General features: G+C 45.4%; 4 protein-coding genes across 7 annotated transcripts; 3 read left to right on the plus strand and 1 right to left on the minus strand.

Moving 5' to 3' along the window:
- Positions 1 to 1,719: 1,719 nt before the first annotated feature.
- LOC100831565 (ATP-dependent RNA helicase DEAH13) lies at positions 1,720 to 8,374 on the minus strand. 2 transcript variants are annotated; one of them, XR_731951.3, is made up of 12 exons: positions 7,793 to 8,374; positions 7,619 to 7,697; positions 7,445 to 7,519; positions 7,288 to 7,337; positions 7,121 to 7,181; positions 6,675 to 7,040; positions 6,292 to 6,504; positions 5,938 to 6,168; positions 5,034 to 5,147; positions 3,753 to 4,958; positions 2,155 to 3,659; positions 1,720 to 2,054 (listed from the first exon to the last, which is right to left on the minus strand). XR_731951.3 is itself a non-coding variant. In XM_003573079.4 (11 exons), exons 2-11 carry the CDS (start codon positions 7,688 to 7,690, stop codon positions 2,226 to 2,228), a joined length of 3,822 nt encoding a protein of 1,273 aa, XP_003573127.1. In that variant the 5' UTR covers positions 7,691 to 7,697; positions 7,793 to 8,374; the 3' UTR covers positions 1,720 to 2,225. The 2 variants fall into 2 exon arrangements, 1 of the variants encoding a protein (XP_003573127.1); XM_003573079.4 differs by having other exon boundaries at positions 1,720 to 3,659.
- A 144-nt stretch (positions 8,375 to 8,518) lies between these two features.
- LOC100831865 (nicastrin) lies at positions 8,519 to 14,403 on the plus strand. The gene is made up of 16 exons (XM_003573080.4): positions 8,519 to 8,713; positions 9,245 to 9,358; positions 9,492 to 9,609; positions 9,952 to 10,031; positions 10,123 to 10,199; positions 10,315 to 10,392; positions 10,522 to 10,593; positions 10,710 to 10,783; positions 10,956 to 11,088; positions 11,165 to 11,236; positions 11,483 to 11,602; positions 12,165 to 12,236; positions 12,559 to 12,699; positions 12,857 to 12,941; positions 13,024 to 13,462; positions 13,760 to 14,403. Exons 1-16 carry the CDS (start codon positions 8,635 to 8,637, stop codon positions 14,022 to 14,024), a joined length of 2,019 nt encoding a protein of 672 aa, XP_003573128.1. The 5' UTR covers positions 8,519 to 8,634; the 3' UTR covers positions 14,025 to 14,403.
- Positions 14,404 to 15,357: 954 nt separating this feature from the next.
- On the plus strand, positions 15,358 to 19,647 carry LOC100844077 (dihydropyrimidine dehydrogenase (NADP(+)), chloroplastic). Its single transcript, XM_003570638.4, has 7 exons — positions 15,358 to 15,682; positions 16,391 to 16,654; positions 16,739 to 16,909; positions 17,566 to 17,678; positions 17,761 to 17,944; positions 18,123 to 18,232; positions 19,139 to 19,647. The coding sequence occupies exons 1-7, from the start codon at positions 15,422 to 15,424 to the stop codon at positions 19,293 to 19,295; spliced, it is 1,260 nt and encodes a 419-aa protein (XP_003570686.1). The 5' UTR covers positions 15,358 to 15,421; the 3' UTR covers positions 19,296 to 19,647.
- Positions 19,648 to 20,306: 659 nt separating this feature from the next.
- Positions 20,307 to 24,935, plus strand: LOC100844376 (MACPF domain-containing protein At1g14780). 3 transcript variants are annotated; one of them, XM_024461577.1, is made up of 9 exons: positions 20,844 to 20,982; positions 21,061 to 21,936; positions 22,034 to 22,278; positions 22,830 to 23,031; positions 23,137 to 23,220; positions 23,338 to 23,521; positions 23,596 to 23,765; positions 23,886 to 23,950; positions 24,073 to 24,935. In XM_024461577.1, exons 3-9 carry the CDS (start codon positions 22,034 to 22,036, stop codon positions 24,746 to 24,748), a joined length of 1,626 nt encoding a protein of 541 aa, XP_024317345.1. In that variant the 5' UTR covers positions 20,844 to 20,982; positions 21,061 to 21,936; the 3' UTR covers positions 24,749 to 24,935. The 3 variants fall into 3 exon arrangements, with proteins under 3 accessions (XP_010236148.1, XP_024317345.1, XP_024317344.1); XM_010237846.3 differs by lacking the exon at positions 21,061 to 21,936 and having other exon boundaries at positions 20,307 to 20,982; XM_024461576.1 differs by having other exon boundaries at positions 21,061 to 22,278.
- The last annotated feature ends 97 nt before the right edge of the window (positions 24,936 to 25,032 follow it).

Below are 25,032 nucleotides of genomic sequence, written 5' to 3' on the forward strand. Positions count from 1 at the left end.
AGGAGGTAGTACGTGATCAGCTCCTCGTCCTTGGGCATGAACCGGAACCCCAGCGGAAGACACAACTCCTCTCCTCCTTGGATCTTCTTCTTCTCCTTCTCCTCTTCCCGTTCTGCCATGCCGCCGAGTGTATATATATACAGAGCTAATTAAGGGGCCAGCGACTTGTAAGAAAGAAGAAGAGGGGGAGGGAGATCGTTTGGTTTGCATTGGCCGGCCGGGCGCGATGCCAACGGATTTGGATTCTGGCCGTGGTTTGTAATTACGTAGTCGTACTTGTACGTAGCAGTAGTACCGGGGCGTCGGGTCCAGTACAAACACGGATTCCGACACGAGAACGAAGAGGGGAAAGGAGGAAGTATGAATCGTCATGATTTGTGCTCTCCTTCCTGCTGAGTCCTGGCCGGAACCCCGTCGATCTCCTGATTCATCAGCCGTCTAGCTCTTGTTCTTCTGCCACCAATACTTCACTTCTTTTTTGTCAAAGTACTAATTACTCGGTGATAATGTGATATATCAGTACTCACTCGCAGTTGGCTTTCCTGGCCGACATTGCTGTTTGCGATTGTGGGGAAAGAAACGACTTGACCGACCAACCATGCATCACCTGGCGCCAACGTCCCTTTCGTGCCAGTTAGTTTCCTCGTGAGACCGCACGAGGATCGTGCACCAGCCACCAACCAAGCTCGACTTGCAGATTCTCGCCGAGTACTATGAAAAGGCCTTGGATGGACGTGTCCGTGCGTGCCAGTGGCGCCAATCATCACTGCACTAAACAAATCCCAAATCCCATGACGGAGACACGACTGCAGCGAAGTGTAGTGGATAACGGAAAGGCAGGGAATGGAAATGCACCTTTAGCTCGCCGCAATTCGCGAGCATCCCCACGGCCCAGGCAACGACACATGTCGGCCCTCCCGGCAGCCAGCCAGACGTTGTTGCTTCCCTGAAACTTTCCCTACTGGCAATAGCTGAATGCAGAACCTGGCACCCTGCAGAGAGGAATCCTGAACCCGATCGAAAAACGACGGCACACGGAAGAGAAACTTCCCGTAGGCGCCTATAGCTATCTGCAGTAGTATGAATCTGTCGCCATCGATGGATCTCGCGTCACGGTGTCAGTCACTACTTCCGGCCCTGTTCTCACCTGTTTCCCGACCCTTTCCTCCGATGCAGTATAAATCAGCCGCCGGCCGATGCCTCAACTTCCATTGCTCTGTTTGAGCTACTACCTCCTGCCTCGCCATAGCTACATCGCTTCTCTCCGGAGTATCTTCTGCTGTGCTATGCGTTGCGGAGGCGGCGGCCCGAAGCCGGTGCCGGTGCCGGCCCACCCTCGCTACGTCCCGAAGAGAGGGGCCGTGCTGAAGCGGGCCGTTCGCGCCGTGCTCCGCTTCTTTCTCTCCCCGATGAGCCACGGGCCAGCGACGGCGAGCGCCGCCGCCGGCCATGCGGCAAGTGACAGTGATGGCGCGGCGGAGCAGGGCAACTAGGCTTTCGTCCATCTATCCAATAGTAGTACGTTACACGGGCCAACCTTTTTTACCTGGGCCGTCCGCTAATCAAGCTTCCGTAAGTCAGTTCCGTTGTCTTGGGCTCTTGGCTGCTTGTCCCTCCCTTTGTCGGTGCTGTGCATATGATGCATGTTTGCTTTTGATAATTTGGTGTTGTACGTGTTTAGTGAGCACTGATGTGTTCCTCTGCTATCTAATACTGATATCATTACAAGTTGCAAAGGATATTGCAGACAATAGTTTCTGGCATACAAAATAGAGAAAAGCCACAGCCCACAGCCAACGAATGTCACACTCATGCTAACTCACAAGCCTTCGTGCCACTTGTATTTTTAGCTATTAAGATTACATTCGGTCGTTGATGCTGCCACTATATATTACTTCTATGTTAGACCGGCAAACAACCTTAAAAAGGAAAAAAAAATACATGACAATCAATCTGATGCAAACTTAACCCTCAGTCAAATGTCCGCAGTGATCTTCCTCAAAAATACCTGCTGCAACCTGTGCTGCTTGTTTGCTGCAGCTATCTCAGCCTTCCTGTTTATCACATTACAATTGTTGATCCGTTACTTTATACTGTGTTTATTTCAGCACACAAGTAGAGGTCAATGCTAGATGAGTAACTTGCGTAGGTTACCTCATGAAAGCTGTGTTCCACCACAGATGAGCTTCTGCCAGTGAAGCAATCGCAACATCTGCTTGAACTGACTACCCTTCGACTTTCTTGAACCTCTTTGGGAAAAGTTCGCGCCCTTGGAGAAGAACCTCTTGGTGCATTTGTTCCCATATCGCTCCAAACTGGCTCTGATATTTCTCCTGGATCCACGCCTGGATCTCAGGATAAAGAAAATCTGGATCAATCTTCCATGCCTCTCTTAACGCTGCCCGGCTGTCTATTAATTTTCGACCAATCTTCAGCCTGCTAAGAAGATCTCCGACTCTTCTTTGGCTGGGAGGCCCCAGGACAGCAGATGGCGACATAGCTAGGAGCTTCTGGACCACCCTTAGACATGGCAAGACATCCCCTTTCAGCAAAGCCCATGCAAATACCTGCAACCGGCTGGTTGCGTCTTTGATGGGTAAACTGTGCAATGGAAGCTGCCAATTATGCCGAGAAAAGATGGGACTAACATAACAGTAGACCTGGTCATTTTGAGGCTCGTAATAGGGTTTTGGGTCCTCCAATGGTGCTGAGAAGGTGCAGAGAGAGCTAGCATACTTCAAAATCCACCCTGGCTTTACACTGGTCACACCATGCATGTATGATCGCTTTGTATTAAGTAGTTCAGAGTAAACTACAAACTCTGGTGGAATTTGCGCAACAGAAGATGATCGGTGGAGATATATTGTATCATTGAGGGCGCAAGATTGATAGCGGGTAGCTCGAACCTTTCGATCTTCTTTTGACAATCCAGCAAAGGTCTGAATCTTCTTTGCAACCCTGTCGGCCCACCCAGCACATATTCCTTGCCCTAAAAGTTCCTCCTCGTTCAGCATTGGTTTTTTGTCGGATTCCGTCCTCCAGGCCTGCTCAACATCCTCAGAACCACCAAAATTCCAAGCAAATTCCTCACAAACTTTGCTATGGTTAACAATTAATCGAAGAAGCTGCTTTCTCAATTTCGACATCTCTTCCATTGTTTTGAGATGAAGTGAGTGGACTCTGCAGAATGCCGCTGGGTTTTCTGATGACTCAAATAAGCGCAAGGCATGGGAAATGGTTAAAGCATCACTGCTACTGATGGAAAATCTTTCCCGCTCCTTTCGAACCACGGCTCTGAGCTTCTTCTGTAACTTCCTTTCATCTCGATCCTTGTGTTCTGGCTCAGGGTAGTCTTCTTTTGATTCTCTACTAGCGTCGCCCCGAATGAGCAAAGGATTGGTAAAACTCAAAGCTGACGCAGCAGCAATTGCATATCCCAATATGAAGTTAGATCTGGCACAGCCTTGCCGACTCTTCAAAATTTTAATTATTGTCAGAAGAAGACGAGAATGTCGTGGGCTCATGGGGTATTGTGCCATAGCCTTTCCCATTGATGTAAGTCTCCCCTGGCTGTCAAGTGCTTCCAATGTATTTAAGCAACGTTCAGCTTCAACCAAACTTTCCTTGTTAGGAGGTGTAGGGAACGGGAAGTTTGCAACCTGCAATTATCATATTTTGTATGAAAATTAGCACAAAAGGCAATACATCAGAAAAGAAGATTATTTAAAAGGTAACTAAATATTTAAGCACACCTTATCGATAGACATAAACTTGAGCATAAGCACAATGCCCTCAACTGGCATTTTCTTGATCTCTGGCTCAGAGAATTCAGGAAATAAATCATCTTTACCGTATGCTGCACCTGAGTAGAGACGGTAACAATGCCCAGGGCCAGTTCTTCCAGCTCTCCCAGCGCGTTGGGATGCTGATGCCTTGCTTATCCACTGGACTTCATAACTTGCCATCCCGGTAGCATGATCATAGTTCTTAACCTTTTCTTTTCCAGTGTCGACTACATATTTTATGCCAGGAATTGTTAAAGAGGTTTCTGCAACATTAGTTGCCACAACAACTAATCTTTCCCCTTCAGGAATATCGCGAAAAACTCGAAGCTGCTGCGAAGCTGGTAGCATTGCATAAAGTGGTAAAACATGAAGCCTAGCACGTGAAACAGATGCAGGTTCTGTACATTTACTTAAACAAGGAACATAAGGAGTTGACTTTTCTGCAATTGTAGCATTGCTCGATTCGTCAACACTTGCTGGTTCTCCTGACATTCCTGATATCGCTTTAAATGATGCCTTCAATACAGATGAACACTCAGCACCTTTAAGAAAGGATAATACCGGTCCATCCTCTTCCGTGGTTTCATGTGCGGCAGAATCCTCATCATCACTGTCAGTATCCATCTCACTCTCTGTTTCTCCGTCAGAAGAATCGACATTCAGCCCAGCATTGGTCTCGTCTTCACCATACGAAAAAAACATGTCGTCTTGGTGCTCAGGTTCATTTCTATCAATATCATATGCCTCAAAAATCTCCTTATCCTCTATTTCTGGTCTTGAATCATTCTTATTACCAACCCTTTCAGGTTTCCTATCAGTTAGCCGCTTGGATGCTCTTTGCAGTTTCTTACATAAATCGTCCACTTCTCGTTGTCCAGTAACAAATACAAGGATTCCACCTTGTGGTAGAGTCTTGTGGATTGACATAACCTTTTTATAAGCTTGCCCTAAATAATCCTCATGTGTCCTCTTTGCAAAGTGAACGGTTACTGGAAATTGCCTTACAGGCACCTCTACAGCTGGCGGAATCACATCAAACAATCTTCTGTTTGAAATAAAGTCCTTTAACTGCAAGGTAGCACTCATCAGAACCACTTTCAACTGACAAATGATACTTTCTGGATTAATTTTCAGCCCAGAGCGTATTTTTTCCTGTTGTTCTGCATACATAGTCTATGCACACAAGTTAGTGACATTGTAATGTAGCTATCACAAAAACAAAATGAGGTAAATTCTTGAGTTTCTAACCTTGCGAATCTTTACAATTCTAGATAGCATCCCAATAAGTATATCTGTGTTCAAACTTCTTTCATGTGCTTCATCCAAGATGATCACTGAATAGCGCTTCAACAGAAAGTCGCTCTGCAAAAGATCAGTAAGCCACGTGATAAGGATTTTCAATTTTATTATGTTAAACACAACTTTAATTAAAAAATACATATGCATTCCCACGCAGCAAATCACCTGTACCATATAAACGTATAAACAGTACAATTACAGAAGACTACTGTCATGCTGGTTGAAAAACCCACATGTTAATCCTAGCCAGCCCTTGGTGGCTCCACTGAAGGGATATATTTATCTCAAATAATCTTAGTTAGGAATTTATATTTATATTAGAAAGTTATCTCTTAGCTTGGGCCTTGAGCCAATTAGATATAAGATATTTCCTTGGAGATGAGTTCTGTTTAGATTCAGTTGTTTGTGTAAGTTTGCACTAAAACAGCGACAAGTATTTAGGAACGGAGGGAGTATCTCCTACCTACCCTCCAAGCCCTAATCTAACCCTCTCATCGCTCAGCTGTGCCAACCGGACATCCTCTCCGCGATATTTACCCCTCATGAACCCTAGTTCATGACACTACTGACTGAGTAATGGTGGGATTATGGAAGACAACTAATCAAGTTATCAGAATAAACCATTGGAAGCAACTTCAAACCTCGCTATGTTTATTTATAAGTTTGAATCATCCACAGTCCTGGCCTTGAAGGCGTCAGATATACCTAGTAGTTGCATTTCTGGTTATAGGTTACTCTTTTTCGCACGAGCTATTTGTTTATTACAACAAACAAGAAACTTTAATGAAGAAGACATGAATCTTGAATAAATGCTGATAGAAGTAACATGAGGAAAAGTAAACAGATACACAACCTGGACCTCTCGCAGTAAAATGCCATCTGTCATGAACTTGATGGAACATTTACTCCCTACCATTTTATCATGCCTAACTTGGAAGCCAACTTCCTTTCCTAGCTTAAGTCCTAACTCATAAGACACCCTCTTAGATGTGGCCAGAACGGCAACACGCCGTGGTTGGGTGATACCGATTATCCCTTTTCTGTCAGCTCGATCGCTTGTGCCAAAGCCGGCTTCATATAGAAACTGCAAAACACAGGTAGTATGAAGAGAAATACGAAAGTTAGCAACTACTTAACACAAGCAGAGAGTGTGTCAAACTCAAGTTTAAACCAATGTTTAAGAGGCACCATGTGTGCTCACACTCACCTGAGGGACCTGAGTAGTTTTACCACAGCCTGTTTCTCCACAAAGAATTACCACAGAATTTTCGTAGATGGCTTCCATTATTTCCTGCTCCATCATTATTATTGGGAGATCCCTCCTCGCCTCCTCAACCTCATGTGGTCTTGACACAGGCACTACAATCGGAGGATTGAAGCACTCTTGAACAGCAGCTTTGCCTTGTCCTGATTCTTTAACCTAACAGAAAGAGAAGGACAATGAAGATATAAACTCAGAACATGTAGAACAGCTTTCTGGTTGTAGCACCATACAAGAAGAAAGAAAAATCTAGTATGTCTTTAGATCATTTAGACAATAATGGGCAGGCAAAAGCTGATTCAAACATAGTTCAGATGTGGAGTAATCACCTGCAAATCTGTCTCTGCATCAGAGCAACTTGGAACAGATGACTGAATTGTCTGGTGTGCCAAAATGTCATCATCATCAGTCTCTTCAGTTTTTTGTTCCGGAATGCTCACTCCAGCGTCCATCATTGGTTGATGTTTCATAGGTTTCACTGGACCATTATCGTGATTCTTAAGTTCACTACCAGGATGATTGATTTTTTCTGCATCAGCAAACTTCATTGGGCAAGCTTCCAGCGCAGCTTCACTGGTTTCAGGAACTTCTTTCTGACGACAGTTTTTCTTGAAGAGTGAAAGTTCTTCAGGAACATCTAAACCAGCTTTGGAGAACTGCACAGCACGCCTACGTTTTTCTTTCATAGTCTCGGCCTGCAGTAGAATAAAATTTTATGAGAAAGTTGACTTCTACACTTAGAGAGTAACTATCCATACAGATAGATCTACCATACTTGACCAATAGACCCTGAAGTTTGCAGCAGCGCATATGCATCATCAGCAATCCTGTGCTTCCTATTGTTTAGGGACAGTGTTATACACAGTTATCAGAGGAAATGCAAACCACAACAGTAAATATACATGTCTGATTTCTGGACAGAATAATCCAGAACTAGCATACCGCAAAATCTCGATGCTTTGAGCTTGCAGTAGCTTCTTTTGCTTTTCCTCCTGGGAACAATTATACATGCATTAATACTGATATAAAACCTTAAAACCAACTAGCAACAATAGAAGAAGGTCTACTACTTGGCAACTTGCAAAGTAAAGAGCCGCACCTCCAATTTCTGCAGCTTTTTTAGCTGAGTCTTGCTCATCTTGGGGTCTTCCTTGCTCTTGTTCTTCTTACCATCCTGGCAATTCAGAGGTTACAGGACTCACACAATCACATACTAATAAACATCACGCAAGGAGGAAACCCAAGACCAAAGAAATTATAAATTTAGCACTACCTTGCCTTTCCCATGCGCTTTGTTCTTCCTCTTGCAGGGCAAAATCAGCGCGTTGCTATCCTCCTCCTCCATGCTCGAACTGCAATCCGGGTAAATTGTCAAAAAACCTCGATTACAGCACATAACGGATGCAAGCTAGGGCGAACCAGCTAAGGCGGCCGGAACGGAACTCACCTTGGAGTTGTCGCCGCCGGTGTGCGAGGGGCGCTGAGTCGCGCGGAGAACGGAGCTTCGCCGCTGGAGGGCGGTGGCAGACAAGCGCCGAGAGCGGAGGTGGAGTCTGGGCAGCGAGAGAAAGGAGGAGAGCAACAGGGTTGGCGGCGCCGGCGCGCTTCTGGCCGGAGCGATGCCTAGGGCCACGTGTTGGGCAGTTGGGCTTGGGTTCTAAGTGCTGAGGAGGCAGGAGGCCCAATAGGTCAATAAGAAAACGGCCAGGCCCAGTGAACCCACGAGGCCCATACACGTAATCCCCAAAAAGAAAAAAAAAACGCAATTTCTCGAAGGAAAATTTTTTTTTGATCTAGCGGCGGCGGCGGCCCGGACCGACGGCCTCCTGCGCTAGCGAGGACTGAGAGGACGCCGCGGCTGGTCGAGATGAAGAGGTCCCTCGCCGGTGGTGGTGCAGGGCGCCGGAAAGGAGGAGCACCCTCTCTCCGTTGAGCCGTCCTGCGCCGGGGAGGACTGGGGCGGCAACGGCGGACTGGGGAGCAGCGGGACGGGTGGCGGCACAGCGAGGAGGAGAGAAAGGGAGCAGCCGCGATCTGGAGACGAGCAGACGAGGAGGCTCGTTCTTTCCTAGTTTAATGGGTAATACCCATACCCTCCCCATATCTACTGGGCAAAATGAAGTTGGCCCATAACCCGACCCAAATGAATGGGTAAACGGGTAATGGGCCAGGAACGGCAACCTGATTCCGGTCCCGGTCACACGAAACTCGGACCAGACGAGACGACGACGACGACGGCCTCTGCTGCGTCGTCCGCTCCCCGACCCTCAGATCGCCGCCGCCTTCGCCATGGCGGCCGGCTCTGCGGCTTGCCTCCACGGGGCCGTCGCCTGCGCCGTCCTCCTCTTCCTCGCTTCCGCCGTCTCCGGTGAGTTGGTCCTCTGTATCCTCGCCTATGCAAAACCCTCTCTCTCAAACCCAAAAAAAATCGACTAGTCGCTCTGTTCATGTGGGGGAAAAATTGAGAGCAGTCGAGACGATCGCACTCTTCCTCTCAACCTTCTGTTCAGTCCACTAAGCTTTTTGGGTAAATCCGTGTAGGGTTTAGGTCCATCTCAGTGCGACCTTGAAGTGAATCAAGTAATGGGTTACTGGAACTACTTAGTTGGTTGTAAGCTTTGGCAATCCCATATTCCCATGCGTGCTTATGAATTGTGTCTGGATCGCTCGTGCTTTTGATGTGTCCCTGTTTTGCGCTACCTCAATTCTAGATGTTACTAGGTTAATATGGTTGCTGTACATGCTTGCCTGCTTTTCGCTCATGTCGTGTGCTTGGACTATTACAGCTGGGAGATAAATTTGCAAAATAATGTGATAAGTTCTGGCATCTCTATACCTACCAGCTCTTTTATTTTCATTCTATAGCTATATGCTGATGGTGCTTTTTATGTACTTCTAGGAGATGTTGCCACACTGGAATCTGTTCCAGATCTTGTGAAGGCGATGTATGTAAACATTGAAAGCTTCCCTTGTGTGAGGTTGCTAAATCTTTCTGGTGAAATCGGCTGCTCTAGTAAGTATCTTTGTTGGCCCTTATGCTGTATGCTTTAAATTAAGCTGGTTGTCATGATCTGTGATCACGAAAAGATAAACAACTCCATGTCATTAAACATAATTGGTTCTCTGTGTTTCTTTTATGTAATCAGATCCTGGGCACGGCCAGATTATTGCACCGATTGTAAGATTTAAAAACATCGGTGACCAGTTGGTTCAACCGTCGACAGTTCTTCTTCCCTTAGATCAGATGCGAGATTTCTTTCTGAGGTATACAAGATCAGATTGCCGTTACCTTATATTCAGATAATTGTAGATGTTCTTTTCATGTTTGTCATCATCAGTCAAAGGTTTCTGTGCCTCTTTTCCTTGATGGAAAAACAGGGAGATCAGATTGTCGATACCTTATATTTAGATTATTGTAAATATTCTTTTAATGATTGTGCTTGCCAGTAAAAGTGAAGTCCTGAAGATTCCGGGTCTCTTTTCCTTGATGGGAAAACAGGGATACTGAAGTTGTTAAATAATATGTGTGGTTTTCTTTTTGAGTTGCATTGGCCTTGACGCGTTAAGAGATGAGAACATTTGGTATTTTTGCATGTTATTGTGTAGGGTATCCAATGATCCAAAACTTTACAATAAAGTTGCCGGTGTACTGGTTGAGTCAAATGGTGTGCATAACAACCTGCTAGGTTAGTGGCAACATCTCCCTGGTTTTTTAATTTTATTTTATGTTTTGGGTCCTTATATCTCTAAAAGAACATACTGTTTCTGACTGTGTAGAGTTATCACCGGATAGAAGGTTTCCACAAGAGGATTTTGCACCATACTCAAATCTCAGCCATGATTGGAATCCTGCTGTAAGTTTTAGGGTTGATTATAACGGTACCACCCTTTAATGTTGTTTCCCTTTTATCAAAAGCTGTTGTTGTGCTTCATGTATACCTCTGTTATCAATACAGTTTTACCTTGTAGGGGTCAGGTATTATGTGGAACAGATATGACTTTCCTGCCTTTCTACTCACAGAGGAGAGCACGCAGACTCTGCGAAAGGTACTTTGCCTGTGTTTATTTACTGTAACTTATTGCGGTTCAAAATTATTTGGTGAACTCTTCTTACTCATCGGTAACACCACAAAAAGGTTACATGCTTATATAATTGGCCATCGCTGTCAATAACAGATTGCAGATGAGAATGACAAGTCTAAGAATGGATATCAAGCAAATGTAGCAGAATTCGACCTTGTTATGCAGGTTCGGAGTTTCTTCTGACCACTTGCTCTTAATTCTCTCAGCACAGTTTTATTTGATAATTGAAGTATTGTCATTGATGCAATGAATTGTATTCTTATAACTGATACAAACTCCAGACAACAAAAGCTGAAACACATGACTCAGAGTCCTGCCTCAAAGAGCAGTCGTGCTTGCCCTTAGGAGGACAGAGGTCGGTACTTATTTTCTTGCATATGCATCTTGCTCTTATGTTTGCGAAATTATGCATAGTAGAGGTCAAAGATGTCTTCTGCCAATTGCTAATGTCACACTTATATGTACCTACCACATGTTCTTTTATTTATTTTTTACATAATCTTTTGATCCTCATATTTGAAGGGCAGTGTATGGGCTTCGTTACCACCAATGAGCAATGCATCAAAGAAGCATCAGAAACCAATAATAATGGTTGTTGCATCCCAAGACTCTGCGTCATTCTTTCGGGACCGTAGTTTGGGTGCTGATTCTCCCATATCAGTAAGTTTGTAGAGATACATGATTGTCTTATTTGGTTGCTTATTTGAGTTGCAAAATGATACGGAATTATACACAGGGATTGATTGCTTTGCTCACTGCTGTTGATGCTCTTTCTCACCTTCATGATCTAAGCAAACTCAAGAAACAGGTACTGTACCACCAGAAATTGCTCTGTTAGTTGCTTCCATGTTATCGCTGGTGCCCTACAGGTCTTCTCCACCTATTTCTATTAATTTGTGATACTCATTGTGTCGTTTATCTCTTTAAGTCCCTACTTATGCATTGGAACGGTAGATTCAATGTGTCTTCTCGTTGGATTTAGTATAAATTTGTGGTGATCGGTTCCTAAACCATAACAGTTCTTGTTCCTGACATTGTCCCATATGTATTGCAGCTTATTTTTGCTGCTTTTGATGGTGAAGCCTGGGGTTATCTTGGTAGCCGAAAATTCTTGCTGGAACTAGATGAAGGATCTGATTCTGTGAATGGCATTGGTAGCTCAATGATTGAGCAGGTGAGTCCCAGATTGTATGCACTGGCAATTGTGTTGTCAAATTGGGACATCTTTTTCGAGTCCGGATTTTTTGCTACCGGGCTCCATGGAGCTCTTGGAAAAAAACAAGTACAAAAAATCCAAAACAAATTCTAGCATGTATGTGTTAGAAAGCTCTATTAATCTGATTGATTTCATGGGAAATATTTTCAAACGTGGCCTGCACAAAAAACACAAATATGGTGATCTAAAATACTGCAGCAAATAATGGCAGCCTGGCAGCACTATTTACAACTATGGATGATCGCAGATCACGAATATAACCATTTTTCCATGAAATTTGTAAATCCATAATATGATTAATATCTCACATCTACACATGATGTTTTTTTTTTGGAAAAAATTAAGCTTGTCAGTGTATTGGCCTTCTGCAGATTTGTGTTCATGGGCGATAATGTATTTACATTTGTGAAAATTACTGTGTGCAAGAGTCAAGTGCAATATTGTTGTGTACTTGTGTTATTACACAATTCCCCAACCTATCATGCTTAATTTTTAAACATGCTGTTTGGACATAATTTAGGTACTGGAGATTGGTTCTGTTGGCAAGGGCATAAGTCAAGGACATCCATTATTTTATGCACATGCTGCAACGGTAACTATTTTTTGAATCACCACGTGGTGCAAATTAATACTATATTGTTAGCTATCACAGTGATATTTTAGCTGGCCGGTATTGGCCATAGCGATTGTGATTAATTTTCTCATTATTCTCGACATAAACACACTGGGAGTCCTATTGAATTTGGAGGTTAAAAACAATAATATAGATACTGCTTCATCTTGTTCACTGTATCTTTTTCTTTTACAGAATTCATCAATTTCAAAGATGTTATATGCACCCCAACTAATTGCTGGTTAAAAAATAGCTATAGGTACCGTTCTGGTTTGTTCAAATGTTTCTTCTGCTTTTACAGAATTCATCGATTTTAAAGAAGATGCTAGATGCACTCCAAAGTGGCAGTGATTCCCTTGGCTCTGATAATGTTAAAGTAAAACTAGCAGCTTCATCAAATCCTGGTGTACCCCCATCTTCATTAATGTCATTCATGAGAAAGGTATTACCATTGGCCGCTTTGGTTGTGAGTTCAGTGTGCAATCACAGTCTTAGTTTAAAAAAAAAATTCTGTAACTTCCCGAACGTCAAGTTTTCTGAGATATTCTCTTTAAAGACTGTTGTGTCATGATCTGTCTTCTGTTGGTCCATCCATGCAGAATACATCAATTTCAGGAGTTGTGTTAGAGGACTTTGATTCCCAATTTTCCAATAAATTTTATCACAGCTATTTGGATAACTCCGGTAAGTTGACAACATGCACATGCGGTGATTTGTCTCACCCAAATGCAGTTGTGAACTTGTAACAATGTTTTTTTTGCTACAGATAACATCAATTCTTCATCAATAGCAGCAGCTGCTGCTTTGGTTGCCAGATCATTGTACATTCTTGCTACTGGCGATATGCCCCCCGATCTCATCACACTGAACACTATAAAAGTGAATGTTACTTTAGTAAAAGAATTGATTGGATGTCTACTGACCTGTGATCCTGGTCTTTCTTGTGGCATTGTGAAGAGCTTCATTTCTCCAAGCAACTCCTGCCCGAGTCACTACGTTGGTGTTTTTCAGGATTCACCTTCTAGCACACAGTTTCCTTCATATGCAGATGATACCTCCCGGTTTGTATGGAATTTCTTGGCAGATAGAACTTCTGGATTGGCAGGCAACAAAAGCTCTTGTACTGGAAAGTGCAGCAATGAAAGTGAAGTATGTGTGGGGTCAGAAGTGGAGGGTGGAGGCAGGTGTGTTGTATCTACAACCAGGTATATATTTCTTTTTATGGCACGCATATCCCTGTTCAAATATGGAAATCAAATCATGGTTGCACAGTATTAAACAGTTCAAACAATGATGAACTAAGGCATCTATATTTTAGGTAGTTCTTGTGTATTATCGCCAGCTGCTACTGAAGAACAATCTTCCAAGAAAAAGAAACCCGTTGTACTTATTTATGTTAGTTACCCAACTTGTAGTAGAACCACGTGCCGTTGGGTGAGACTGATTTAATTTTGTTTCTACTTGGAGATTTACTGATTGCTGTACGTCTCATCACTTCTTAGGTACGTCCCTGCCTATTCAACCAGGCTTAAGTTTCAGGACAATGTATGGCATGTTCTTCCAGCAAACTCGTCGGATCCAATGGGCGCCGTAGATCCTGTATGGACTGAGAGCTACTGGAACACAATCGGTCTGAGGGTCTACGCAGTGCAATCTGCGACTTCTGACTGGATCGTTCTTCTCGCCGGGCTCATTGTCACGGCAGCATCCTACCTCGCGGTTCTCATTGGCAGGACATACATTTCAAAGATCACAAAGCGAGACTGAGCTGATCTTAAAGCATCAACCCTACCCAGGCCGCGAAATCCTACTCACCATTTTGACCCTGTAATGTAATACGCGCATTAGGGAGTTTTTTTTAGCTGGAGAACATGACAGTAGTTGCCTAACACATGATTTTAAATCTGCGCCCCCATGTAGAAGAAATCACATGTAATCCTTTCGCCGTGATGCAATACTTGCAGCGGCGGTGATTGTGATATGTGACCGCGATAAAAGCCTGGCCGTGCTTTTGGCGGTTAGCATTGGTTTGGTAGCGCTTTCTGGAAACGTGCTTCGAGTAAGTTCCGTGTGTATTCTGGACACATAATTGGATGATTGGATCAGCTGGATGAGTACTACTACTTCTGTACGTATGTCGATTTTAGTTCTGCACGTCTCCACCTGCGACTTTATGGATCTGTCCAACTATTATACTCCCTCTTGATGAGATTACGGGATGGCTTAATTGAACCAGAGATCTCTTGGGCCGGGTTGTGCTTATCCGCCACCGACTCTCGGATTTGCCATGTGCAACATGCTTATTGTTGGGGCCTCAAGGCATTTGGTTTTGTTCTTGATCAGGTTCTCGATTGCAAACAGTAAACCCAAATACATTTTCGTTCTGTATGATGGCAACAAGATGAAAGTTGCGAGGATAAGCAGTGGATAACAGAATTGTAATCAACAGTGTAACTGGCTCAGGTCGCCTAAAATCTGAAACTTTTAGGATAATAAGCGTGAAAGGGACGGATGAACAAGAGAAGCGCCAGTTCGGGAGATTCCGCCGCTGCGTTGGCGAGGCCAGCTCGGGACAACGAAGCCATCGTCGGCAGTTTCCTTCCTTCCAGCCAGAGTTCCTAATCAGGATCGCCAACTGAAGATTAGGCTGGTTAGTGAACATTGTTTCACGTTCGCACGCCAAGGATTCTTACTTCCCATTCAAATCGAACTACCTTCTGTGTCGTGGATAGATTAATGGCCGCTGTTATCCATCATTATTGAGTATTTTTAGAAAAAAAATCATCGCTGAAAATGACCGAGTTGCCCGGTTGTGCCTCTGCTCACATGTAAGAAGACTAAACTATTCTTATCTGACACTCCGTGTCTCCGTTTGGAAAGAAAGAAGTAACGGTATTAAGTGTCGCAATTTCGTTTACGCATATTATCGACACATTAAAATACATCTAAATACAAGCAAGCGTATCTAAACAAAGTGGAGACAAATACCCAGCGGTTTGCTGGGTTAATCCATTTTATACGGTCCATTTTTTATCATAACAGCTGAGCTGAATGGCAGCTTAAAAAACGTTATAAGAGGTTCCTTTCTCCTTCATCCGTGATACTCCCCACAGATTCTTATCGAAAAAAAAAATACTGCTCCGTAGAAGAAAGAGAAAGCAACCATGGAGTCGCTGACTCTTCGGGCGTCGCCGTCGACCACCACCGCCGCCTCGCCGCTGCTCCGCCTGCCCGGCCGGCGGCAGGCGGCGTCCGTGCGCGTCTCCGCCTCGTCCGGCGGCTCATCCGAGCCGGACCTGTCCGTGCGCGTGAACGGGCTGAAGATGCCGAACCCGTTCGTGATCGGCTCGGGGCCGCCCGGCACCAACTACACCGTCATGAAGCGCGCCTTCGACGAGGGCTGGGGCGGCGTCATCGCCAAGACCGTAAGTACCTCTCGCCACCCTCGCGATTGCTCTGTTTGTTTCTATGGATGTCGCCGTCTATTTCTGCTCGAATGCGCCGGCGTCGCAGCGTACGATACAAGGATAGGGGTAGGATCTCTCTGCTGTAGTTCAACAAACTCGCGTTAGATCACCTCGGTTACGACAGCGGTGCGAGAGTTGGCTTGACGCCACTGCCTTGTGGCCGTATGATTCCGATTTGGGTGGGATATGGAGTGGGGGCCAGTTCAATCTGCTGGAGAACCCGGTAGATCTTACCTCACAAGTTCATGTTAGAAAAGGTGGCGTGTATGGGCTTATTTGAGGAAAATTGAGTACTAAAACCGTGGACATGTGTTTGATCTGATCCACATTAGATTCATTAGGTTGGGGGATGGATCTTATGATAGGTGCCGAGTTGAGAATCAAGACAGTAGAACCACTTGCTTCAAACAATGTCGATCTGCTTTTGGAGAAATGATTCTGTCTTTTCAGATGACCATTACATTCGCACTATTAAACATGGAAAGGAAGCTTTAACTCTTTGCTGATCCCATCCTGCATTAGGTCTTCCCCATCATCAGTTCATCGCTTTCATGTTACTGGCCTCACTCTGCATTGGGCCCATGCACTCATCAGTTTTATTTACCGATTGCATGCGATCTATATTTTGTCATGTAAATCATGGCTAAGTGTTTATATGAATGGTAGGTGTCCTTGGATGCTGGAAAAGTTATCAACGTAACTCCGCGCTATGCCCGGCTCAGGGCAGAACCTAATGGAGCTGCCAAGAGCCGTATCATTGGATGGCAGAACATCGAACTTATCAGCGATCGGCCTCTCGAGACAATGCTTAAGGAGTTCAAGCAACTGAAGAAAGAATATCCTGATAGGATACTCATTGGCTCAATAATGGAGGAGTACAACAAAGCTGCATGGCATGAGCTTATCGAGCGCGTTGAGGAATCTGGAGTGGTAACATTTTCATACCTGTATTATGGTTCATACTCGATCAGAGTTATGGTACTGAAGTGCAGCTGATCTAACTTTTTTTATTAGGATGCTCTTGAGATAAATTTCTCATGCCCACATGGCATGCCAGAGCGAAAAATGGGGGCGGCTGTTGGACAGGATTGTGGCTTGTTAGAGGAGGTTTCTGGTTGGATAAATGAGAAGGCTACTGTGCCGGTTTGGGCTAAGATGACTCCTAACATTACAGATATTACAGAGGTAACTTCAGCATATAATACATCTATCCAGTACTGTGCCATTGCATATCTTCTGCATTTTACTTGTTTTGGTATCAACAATACATGAAGTTGTAAATTACTTTTCATCCCTACTTAGTTTTCACATACTTAATTTGCTTTCCGTATTGATCAAAGTAGTTTGGTTCTCAGGTCTTGCATTTACCGACCCTTTAGCAGAAACTAGCTGTTAAAAATTAGCAATGAACTATTTCTGTAATACAATATTTTTATTATAACTTCCTCCTCCCTGAATTCACATTCCATGACACCAATTCCCACAGACCAAACATGCTCACAGGCTTTTAATTCCCCATTCTGTTCTTTTTAGTGTTGAGTTCTGGTCATGTTGATACATGGTGCCTAGTATGATAAGCTTTCATAGTTTAACAGCGCTACCCAGGTTCTAGCAGGTTTATCGTTCTCTTGGACATCTGACAAAGCATGTAGCACAACAAATTATACTGATCACTCAAACATAAATTACACGTTGATATCTCTATTCATTTTAAGAGGCAATTTTTATGAAGGTAGATGTTATTGTCATCATTTGCACTGCATATGACTCCCCATGATAAGATTGTCAATATAACCCATACTTTGCCAATGTTTTTCATTTTTGCCTTAACACCCATGCAGCCTGCAAGGGTTGCTCTTAAGTCAGGATGTGAAGGAGTCGCTGCTATCAACACAATTATGAGCGTAATGGGAATCAATCTCAAAACTTTGCGCCCAGAACCTTGTGTGGAGGGGTTAGATTCAAATCCCCTGGGTTATTTTTGGAGAATGTCCATTTACTGCTCTACCAATTTGAAACAATATTCTGTTCCACAGGTATTCCACACCTGGAGGCTATTCTGCGAGAGCTGTGCACCCTATAGCACTTGCAAAAGTCATGCAGATAGCAAGGCTGATGAAAGAGGAATTTCCTGATGGACAGTCCCTCTCCGCCATTGGTGGTGTTGAAACTGGCAATGATGCTGCTGAGTTTATTCTACTAGGCGCAGATACCGTACAGGTGAACTCTTAAACTGCAATTTGATAAGCAGGATATTTCCCAACATGTGAGCTGATGTGGCTCAAGTGTTTACTGTGTGCATCCTTGTACCGCCGGCACAAATTTGATGTTTAGTTATACTGTGGTAAATTTTTCTGAGAAATCATTTCCAATCATGACTAATGATTTTTCATCATAGGTTTGTACAGGTGTAATGATGCATGGTTATGGCCTTGTTAAGAAGCTCTGTACAGAGTTGCAGGATTTTATGAGAGAACACGACTTCTCATCCATCGATGATTTCCGGGGGTATGCAACAGCAGCACTTTTTCTCTTTTTTATGGTTGATTTGGTGCCGGAAACTATCTGGAAGAATTGCCTTACTTCCCAAATGTCAAAACATCAAGTATCAGACTATGGTGTGCTAGCTCAAAACGTCTGTCTTTTTGGGCAAAAAAAACCTCTGTGTCTTTGCCCTAAGCTCCCAATTAAAATTTTGTTACTGAAGTCTAACAAATGAGACTGTAGATCATCAACATGACATCTCAGGAAACTTCCTTTGTAAAAAAAATGCGGAAGCTGCACTGTTGTTTTCTTGCTAATTTTGTCTTACATTTTACCATGTACAAGATAGGGTAATTGAAGGAGCATGCCCACTTGCTAAAAACTGAAAAACATAGTTACCTTTCTAGGAAACAGAAAAAAAAAAGATTTTCCGTAAATGGGTTGAAGGACTGAAGGCATGCAGTGCTAACAGGGAAGGCTTGCAAGTGTTAACACGCCTTCAACTTTAATTATGCCTTAACAAAGGTAATCATTGTTAGCTATTGCCTTCAACATTAATTATGCCTCCAACAGACAATCCTTGGACCCTGCTTAGCACGCCTAAACCCACCTTCGTATGAATGGTGCACTTTAAAGTCTTGGTGCACCATGTGATGATTAATTCTAGGTCACATTAACTTCATTTTACTCTGTCTCGAGGAAGTTTCTCCGAAGGATCAGTAGTCCGGTGCTAGATGTGTAACCCCACCTATAGAAAATACCTGGACTGGGCTGCCTCCTTTCAAGCATACATTATAATGTCCCCCCCCCCCCCCCCCCCCTTGGAATACTTTTAACGCTGTTGAATCAGAATCAAAGATGCGATTAATTTGTGTTCTTCCTTTTGGAATGAGAACGCTAACCCCCTGATCTTGTGCATCATCATCCCAGGGCGTCTCTCCCGTACTTCACGACGCACACAGACCTGGTGCAGCGGCAGCAGGAGGCGATCAAGCAGCGGAAGGCCATCAGGCTGGGCCTGCAGTCGGACAAGGACTGGACCGGCGACGGCTTCGTCAAGGAGACCGAAAGCATGGTCTCCAACTGACCGATGCAGCTCTCAAGTCTGAAACCCCAACAACATACTTCCACTTGTGATTAAACACGGACCGGGAACACGAAAGGCTGTGCAGACTACTCTTCGATCCATCTTACATTCAATAAAGCATCATACAGGAATTCTTCCTTTTTCGCATATGTGTTACATCATTCTCATCCTTGGCGTGATGAGCATGGTGTTGTCGGGCTTGCCTGCTCCCTCCTTGTACTCCAACCAGTGCATCGAGGCTCTAATGAAGACCCAGTCATGGGTTCATATTCATATGCCTCTCGTTCTGGGCGTTCCAACGACTGAGACACATATAATGCATATAAGAGGACGTACACTTTTTGTTTTGTCATGTGAACGTGATCGGGAGATACGGACCTTTTGGAATATGATGACTTGACCCGGCGTAAAAGGATCGGCACCGGGGTCTCGGGGGACTTGGAAGTCCGGCCCGGAGTCTCTTGAGTGCGCGTTCCAAGTGAAGTGTGAGGAAAATGTTGGCCTCGACTTGGACGGAGCCAAGTCATGTCCGTTTTCAGCCGGTCCGGCGTCAGGTGCCGGCTTTGTTGCGCTGCTCGCTCACGTACTACAACGTGACGATGCTAGCAGTTTCCGCTGAATTCCAAATTCCGTCGAATTAATTTTTAAGTTAAACCATGAGAGTTGCGTCGCGGTTGCAGTCCGACAGTAGATATATAATTTTACAAAGAGTTATCAGAATGCAACCTTCAATTCGAACTCAAGTAGGCTGACAGCATTTTGACAACATACTTCTCTTCGGTTGAATAATTAAACGCTGCTACGTGGCATATACTATCACACGTCTTGTGCCGACAGGGACTTTGGCTTATCAGTAAAATGACAGGACAGCAGGTTCACACACTGACAGATACGGGTGGGAAGATAATCAAGTACCAGCAATATACAATACCCTTTCTTGCTTGGATCCCCAACAGAAAGACCTCCGTCCGTTCCAACTAGCACCGTTGCTCCTTTCTGCCCCCTACTACATTTTATACGTGCACACAAGTCCTCATGCCCATTTCTCTTTGCACATATATATGACAACTGATTCTACTTGCTCCCGATTCGAATCAGGAGAACAAGGCGCGTTTCGGCTAAAATAAGACAGAAGAGAATCATATGCATCCTCTGATTGGAGAGAGAGGGAGAAAGTGACATATGTATCTTAGTTAGTTTCACATGCACCGCCGGGAACAGACTCGTTGACATCCCCCTGTAGGCTGTGTAGCTAGCCCAACACGCACACCTTATATTGTAAGCCCCCATCGGTTTCAAGTGGCAACTTCTTGGCACAAGCAAATGGCCATATATATACACATAGCCAATTGACTGGCTAGCAAGCTAGCCAGGAAGAAATTAGCTGCCATGGATAGAGGAGACGAGGAGCTGAGTTGAGAGGTGAGGAGGAAGAAGGAGGAGGCCGATGGCCGTGGCGTCGGCCGAAAAGGCGGTGAGGTGCCTCGGGCTGGGGTTCGACATGACGTGTGATCTGAGGCTCAAGTTCTGCAAGGAATCTGGGGGCTGCTTGGTGACCAGGAATGGCGAGACGGCGGCGCCGGTCATCGTGCCCGGCGTCGGCGTGCTCCGTGACGTGCCCGGCGACGTCAAGTGCGGCAAGGGCGATCGCGTCCGTTTCAAGTCCGACGTGCTCGAGTTCAACAAGGTTAGTGCGTAGCACTATTACTGATTGATGGCGTTTCTTTAATTTTATCTGAGCTCCCTTAATTTTCGTTTTCAAAAGATTTGCATGTGTAGGTGTTGTTTATGAAGGAGTAGAAAAAATGGGGAGCAAATTAAATGAAACGGGATGAAGTAAAGGTTAAGCTATTCAGTCTGAGCTGATGGCCAGCTAGCAAGATTTATTTATTTTTTGCGGCGAAAAAAATAAGCTAGGAAGATTTTTACATTACTGAAATGGAGATGCAATGCATCATAAGCTACTGTATGAACTCATTGATTGATCTTCGCTGTTTTTGTTGCTTTCTTCAGTCTAGCTTCAATCTCATTTTTCTTCTTCTTTCAATTACGAATTTACGATGATGACAAAAGTTTACGTTTTTTCTTCTTCTTCTATTCTAGAATTCAGAATAGCCGATCGTTAGTTGGGAAAGCGACCGGAAATTAACAAGGCATTTGCGGTTGTTGGTGTGTGAATGCCTGGCTGCTTAATTGTGTTACTATATTGATTTCCCTCACAATTTTTCTAGGTGTTGACTGCGGCCCTGAGTGCTTGGCACGCACACTGAACCAATCATCGACCACCATTATTCCCGCAAAAAAAAATCATCGACCATTATTTTATCAGAGAGAATAAGAGTACATTTGCCAGTATTTTGCTATCAAATGATAATACTAGTAATAATAAAAACATTAATTCGCCATTATTTCGGTGCACTATCGCTGTCAAATATACTACTCTGCATATCGTATCAATAAAACACGGATAAAACAAAACCAACTGAAAAAAAGATAAAATAGATTTCGGCGCCAGCGTTGGCGGTCCTTACAATACTTATCCAATACCCACGCCATAATTCTTTGTAAATTCAAGTCAAGATGCCTCTACAATAATCAAACACACCGCACAAACAACTCAGTGCCTCGATCGGCGACAGTGGTGAATCATTTGACTTGGACCAGTAGCACAGTTTAGAGTTCTAATCGGTAAACTGAGAAAAAAGGCTTAATTAACGAAGCTCCCCTGATTAATGCAGATGTCTGAGGTGTTCAACCAGCGTTGCTCGGTGGAAGGGAAGATCCCGTCGGGGCTCTTCAACGCCTGCTTCGACCTCGACAGCGGCTCCTGGGCGCAGGACGCGTCCTCCACAAAGTGCCTCGCCATGGACGGCTACTTCATCTCCCTCCTCGAGCTCCGCCTCGAACGCCGCCGCCCGCTCGCCCTCGCGCAGCACGTCCTCCACGACGTCCCTGCCGCCTGGGACCCCTCCGCCATCGCAAGGTACATACTTTCTCCGAATCTATACAAATCCAAGTCGCTTATTTCCGGACGAGGAATTACATTGTTACAAACAAGCAAAGTGCATCCGGCCAGGGCCTTGACCCGTTCCAAATTCTTCCAGTAGCAGCAAGGTCTCCTCTCAGAAAGCAGTTCAGACGTCCATACCATACTGGATGTCTGGCACTTGTACTGATGACTATAGAAAGAAAAAGAAACAGATTCCTGATCAGCACCTCGATCTCCTGCATTTGTTTTCTTTGCCCGTCATTGTTGAACGTATTGATAAAACCCTGGCCATTGACAAACGGGGCGTGACAACATGCTAGATCGATCCAGCGACAGTAGCTGGTTTGTTTGTATCAGGCAGCTAGCCAGACAGACCCGTAGTTTTCCGACACTGAGCTGAAATTGACACTGGCGCCGCGTGTACGTACGCATGTCTGAAAACTAGCTGGTAGTATGAACTCAAGAGACGTCAGTCACTGACTTGAACGAGGAACCAACTGGCAATTGCTTAACCATGTGTCAATTTGGGATAATATTGATTGCAGCTTCATTGACAAGTACGGGACGCACGTGATGACGGGGCTGAGCATGGGCGGGCAGGACGTGGTGTACGTGAAGCAAGACGCGGCGGCGTCGCCGCTGTCGCCGTCGGAGATCAGGGCCCACCTCGACAGGCTCGGCGACCAGCTCTTCACCGGCGCCTGCGCCGTGCCGCCTCCGCACTCCAAATCCAAATCCAAGTTCAAGGTTCTTCTACACCTAAATTCTCAATTCACCATTATTCATCAATCAATTTTAATCTCTGAGAACCGAATTTAATGATTGTTGATTGTGATCGATCGATGGATGCAGATACCGGAGGCCTTCAACGTGTTCGACGCGCAGGTGGCGCAGCAGCGGCTGCAAGGGATCACCACCCTCGTCTCCTCCAAGGAGGTACTCAACTCAATCTTGCATTTTGGAACGGAGGGAGTAACATAATTTTGTGGTTTTAATTCTGAAACGGTAAGGATTTCTCGCTTAGTTTTCTTCCAATTTTTGCTGCCGCGGCAGGGAATCACGGTGATATACTCCAAGAGGGGAGGGAACCCGGCGGTGAGCAGCCACTCGGAGTGGCTCCTGACGGTGCCTGGGGCTCCTGACGTGATCAACGCTAAGCTGGTTCCCATCACCTCCCTGCTCAGGGGCGTCGCCGGCACCGGCTTCCTCTCGCACGCCATCAACCTCTACCTCAGATGTAAGAGCACAGATTCTTTCTTGACAAACACCCCAGAGATGACACTTGACAGGGCACCACATGATGTGTTGCAGATAAGCCTCCGTTGGGTGACCTCAAGTACTTCCTGGATTTCCAGCACCATAGGATGTGGGCTCCCGTGCTCGGGGAGCTGCCCCTCGGCCCATGCTCCAACCGCCAGGGCTCCAGCCCAGCGCTGCATTTCAGCCTTCTGGGGTCCAAGCTCTATGTCAGCTCAAGCCAGGTCAGGAGAACCTGACAGAGACACACACCTTCTCACCAAAATCATGTCATTGGCTAAAAGAACATAAATTTCATCATGCATATATGAACGTGTGACTAAATGTATTGCTAATTAATGCAGGTGTTTGTGCCGAATCTGCCGGTCACCGGGATGAGGCTGCACCTCGAGGGCAAGAAAAACAACCGGTAATTATGAATTTTGAGATCATGAGTGACTAGTCCAGTGACAACTTGTAAGAATTTGAGCTATCAAGGCATGTACTAAGAAATATGGTTGCTGACTTGAGTAAAAACTTGGCGTGGATCAGGCTAGGCATCCACCTGCAGCACCTGGCGGCCACGCCGACGTTCATGGCCGCCGTCCGGAACGACAGATCGCCGCCGCAATGGCAGGTCTCCGACGACCACCGCTACTACGAGCCGGTCCAATGGCGGACGTATGCGCAGGTCTGCACCGCGCCGGTCAAATATGACCCCCGGTGGTGCTCCGACGCCGCCAACGATCGCCGTCGTCGTCCCGACACCGCCTTCGTCGTCTCCGGCGCGCAGCTCCACGTCAAGGCGCATGACTCCACCAACGTGCTGCACCTCAGGCTGCTCTACTCCGAGCTGCCCGGGTACGCCGTCGTCCAGTCAAGGTGGGCGCGCGGCACGGCGAGGCTGCCCGGGAAGTCGTCGTCGTCGAGCTTCCTGTCGATGCCGTTCTCAGGATCGTCGTCGTCTACGTCGTCATCGTCCGGGGACGCCTCCCAAAAGGCGCGTCCTCCGGTGGTCGTCAACATCAACTCCGGCGTGTTTGCCGGTGCGCCTCCGGTGCCCGTCGGCGCGCAGAAGCTGCTCAAATTCGTCGACACCTCGCAGGTGACCATGGGGCCGCAGGACAGCCCCGGGTACTGGCTCGCCACCGGCGCAAGGCTCGACGTCGACAAAGGGAAGATCTCGCTGCATGTCAAGTTCTCTTTGCTGGCGCCGGCATCTCTTTGACATCGACAAGGTGTTATTTCTAGAGCTGTACAGTTCTTATGCTGCTGAATGCTAACTGAACACCACCGTAAGATCGGAACACCCTGTTTTCTAGTTTTACACTTGTATTTTTGGCCTGGAACCTGTGAATATTGCTGAGCGACGAGTGTTAATTTGCACAGGAAATCAGATTTATTGTCTTGATAAATTGCATGAAAAAAGATTGACTAATCCTAGTCACATAATATAACGAAGCTGAAGTTGGGTCACAGGGTAGCGTTTGGACGGCCGGCGATGACCAAGAA

Source organism: Brachypodium distachyon, chromosome 3 (genome assembly GCF_000005505.3).
Source record: "Brachypodium distachyon strain Bd21 chromosome 3, Brachypodium_distachyon_v3.0, whole genome shotgun sequence".
In the NCBI taxonomy this organism is placed as follows: Eukaryota; Viridiplantae; Streptophyta; class Magnoliopsida; order Poales; family Poaceae; genus Brachypodium; species Brachypodium distachyon.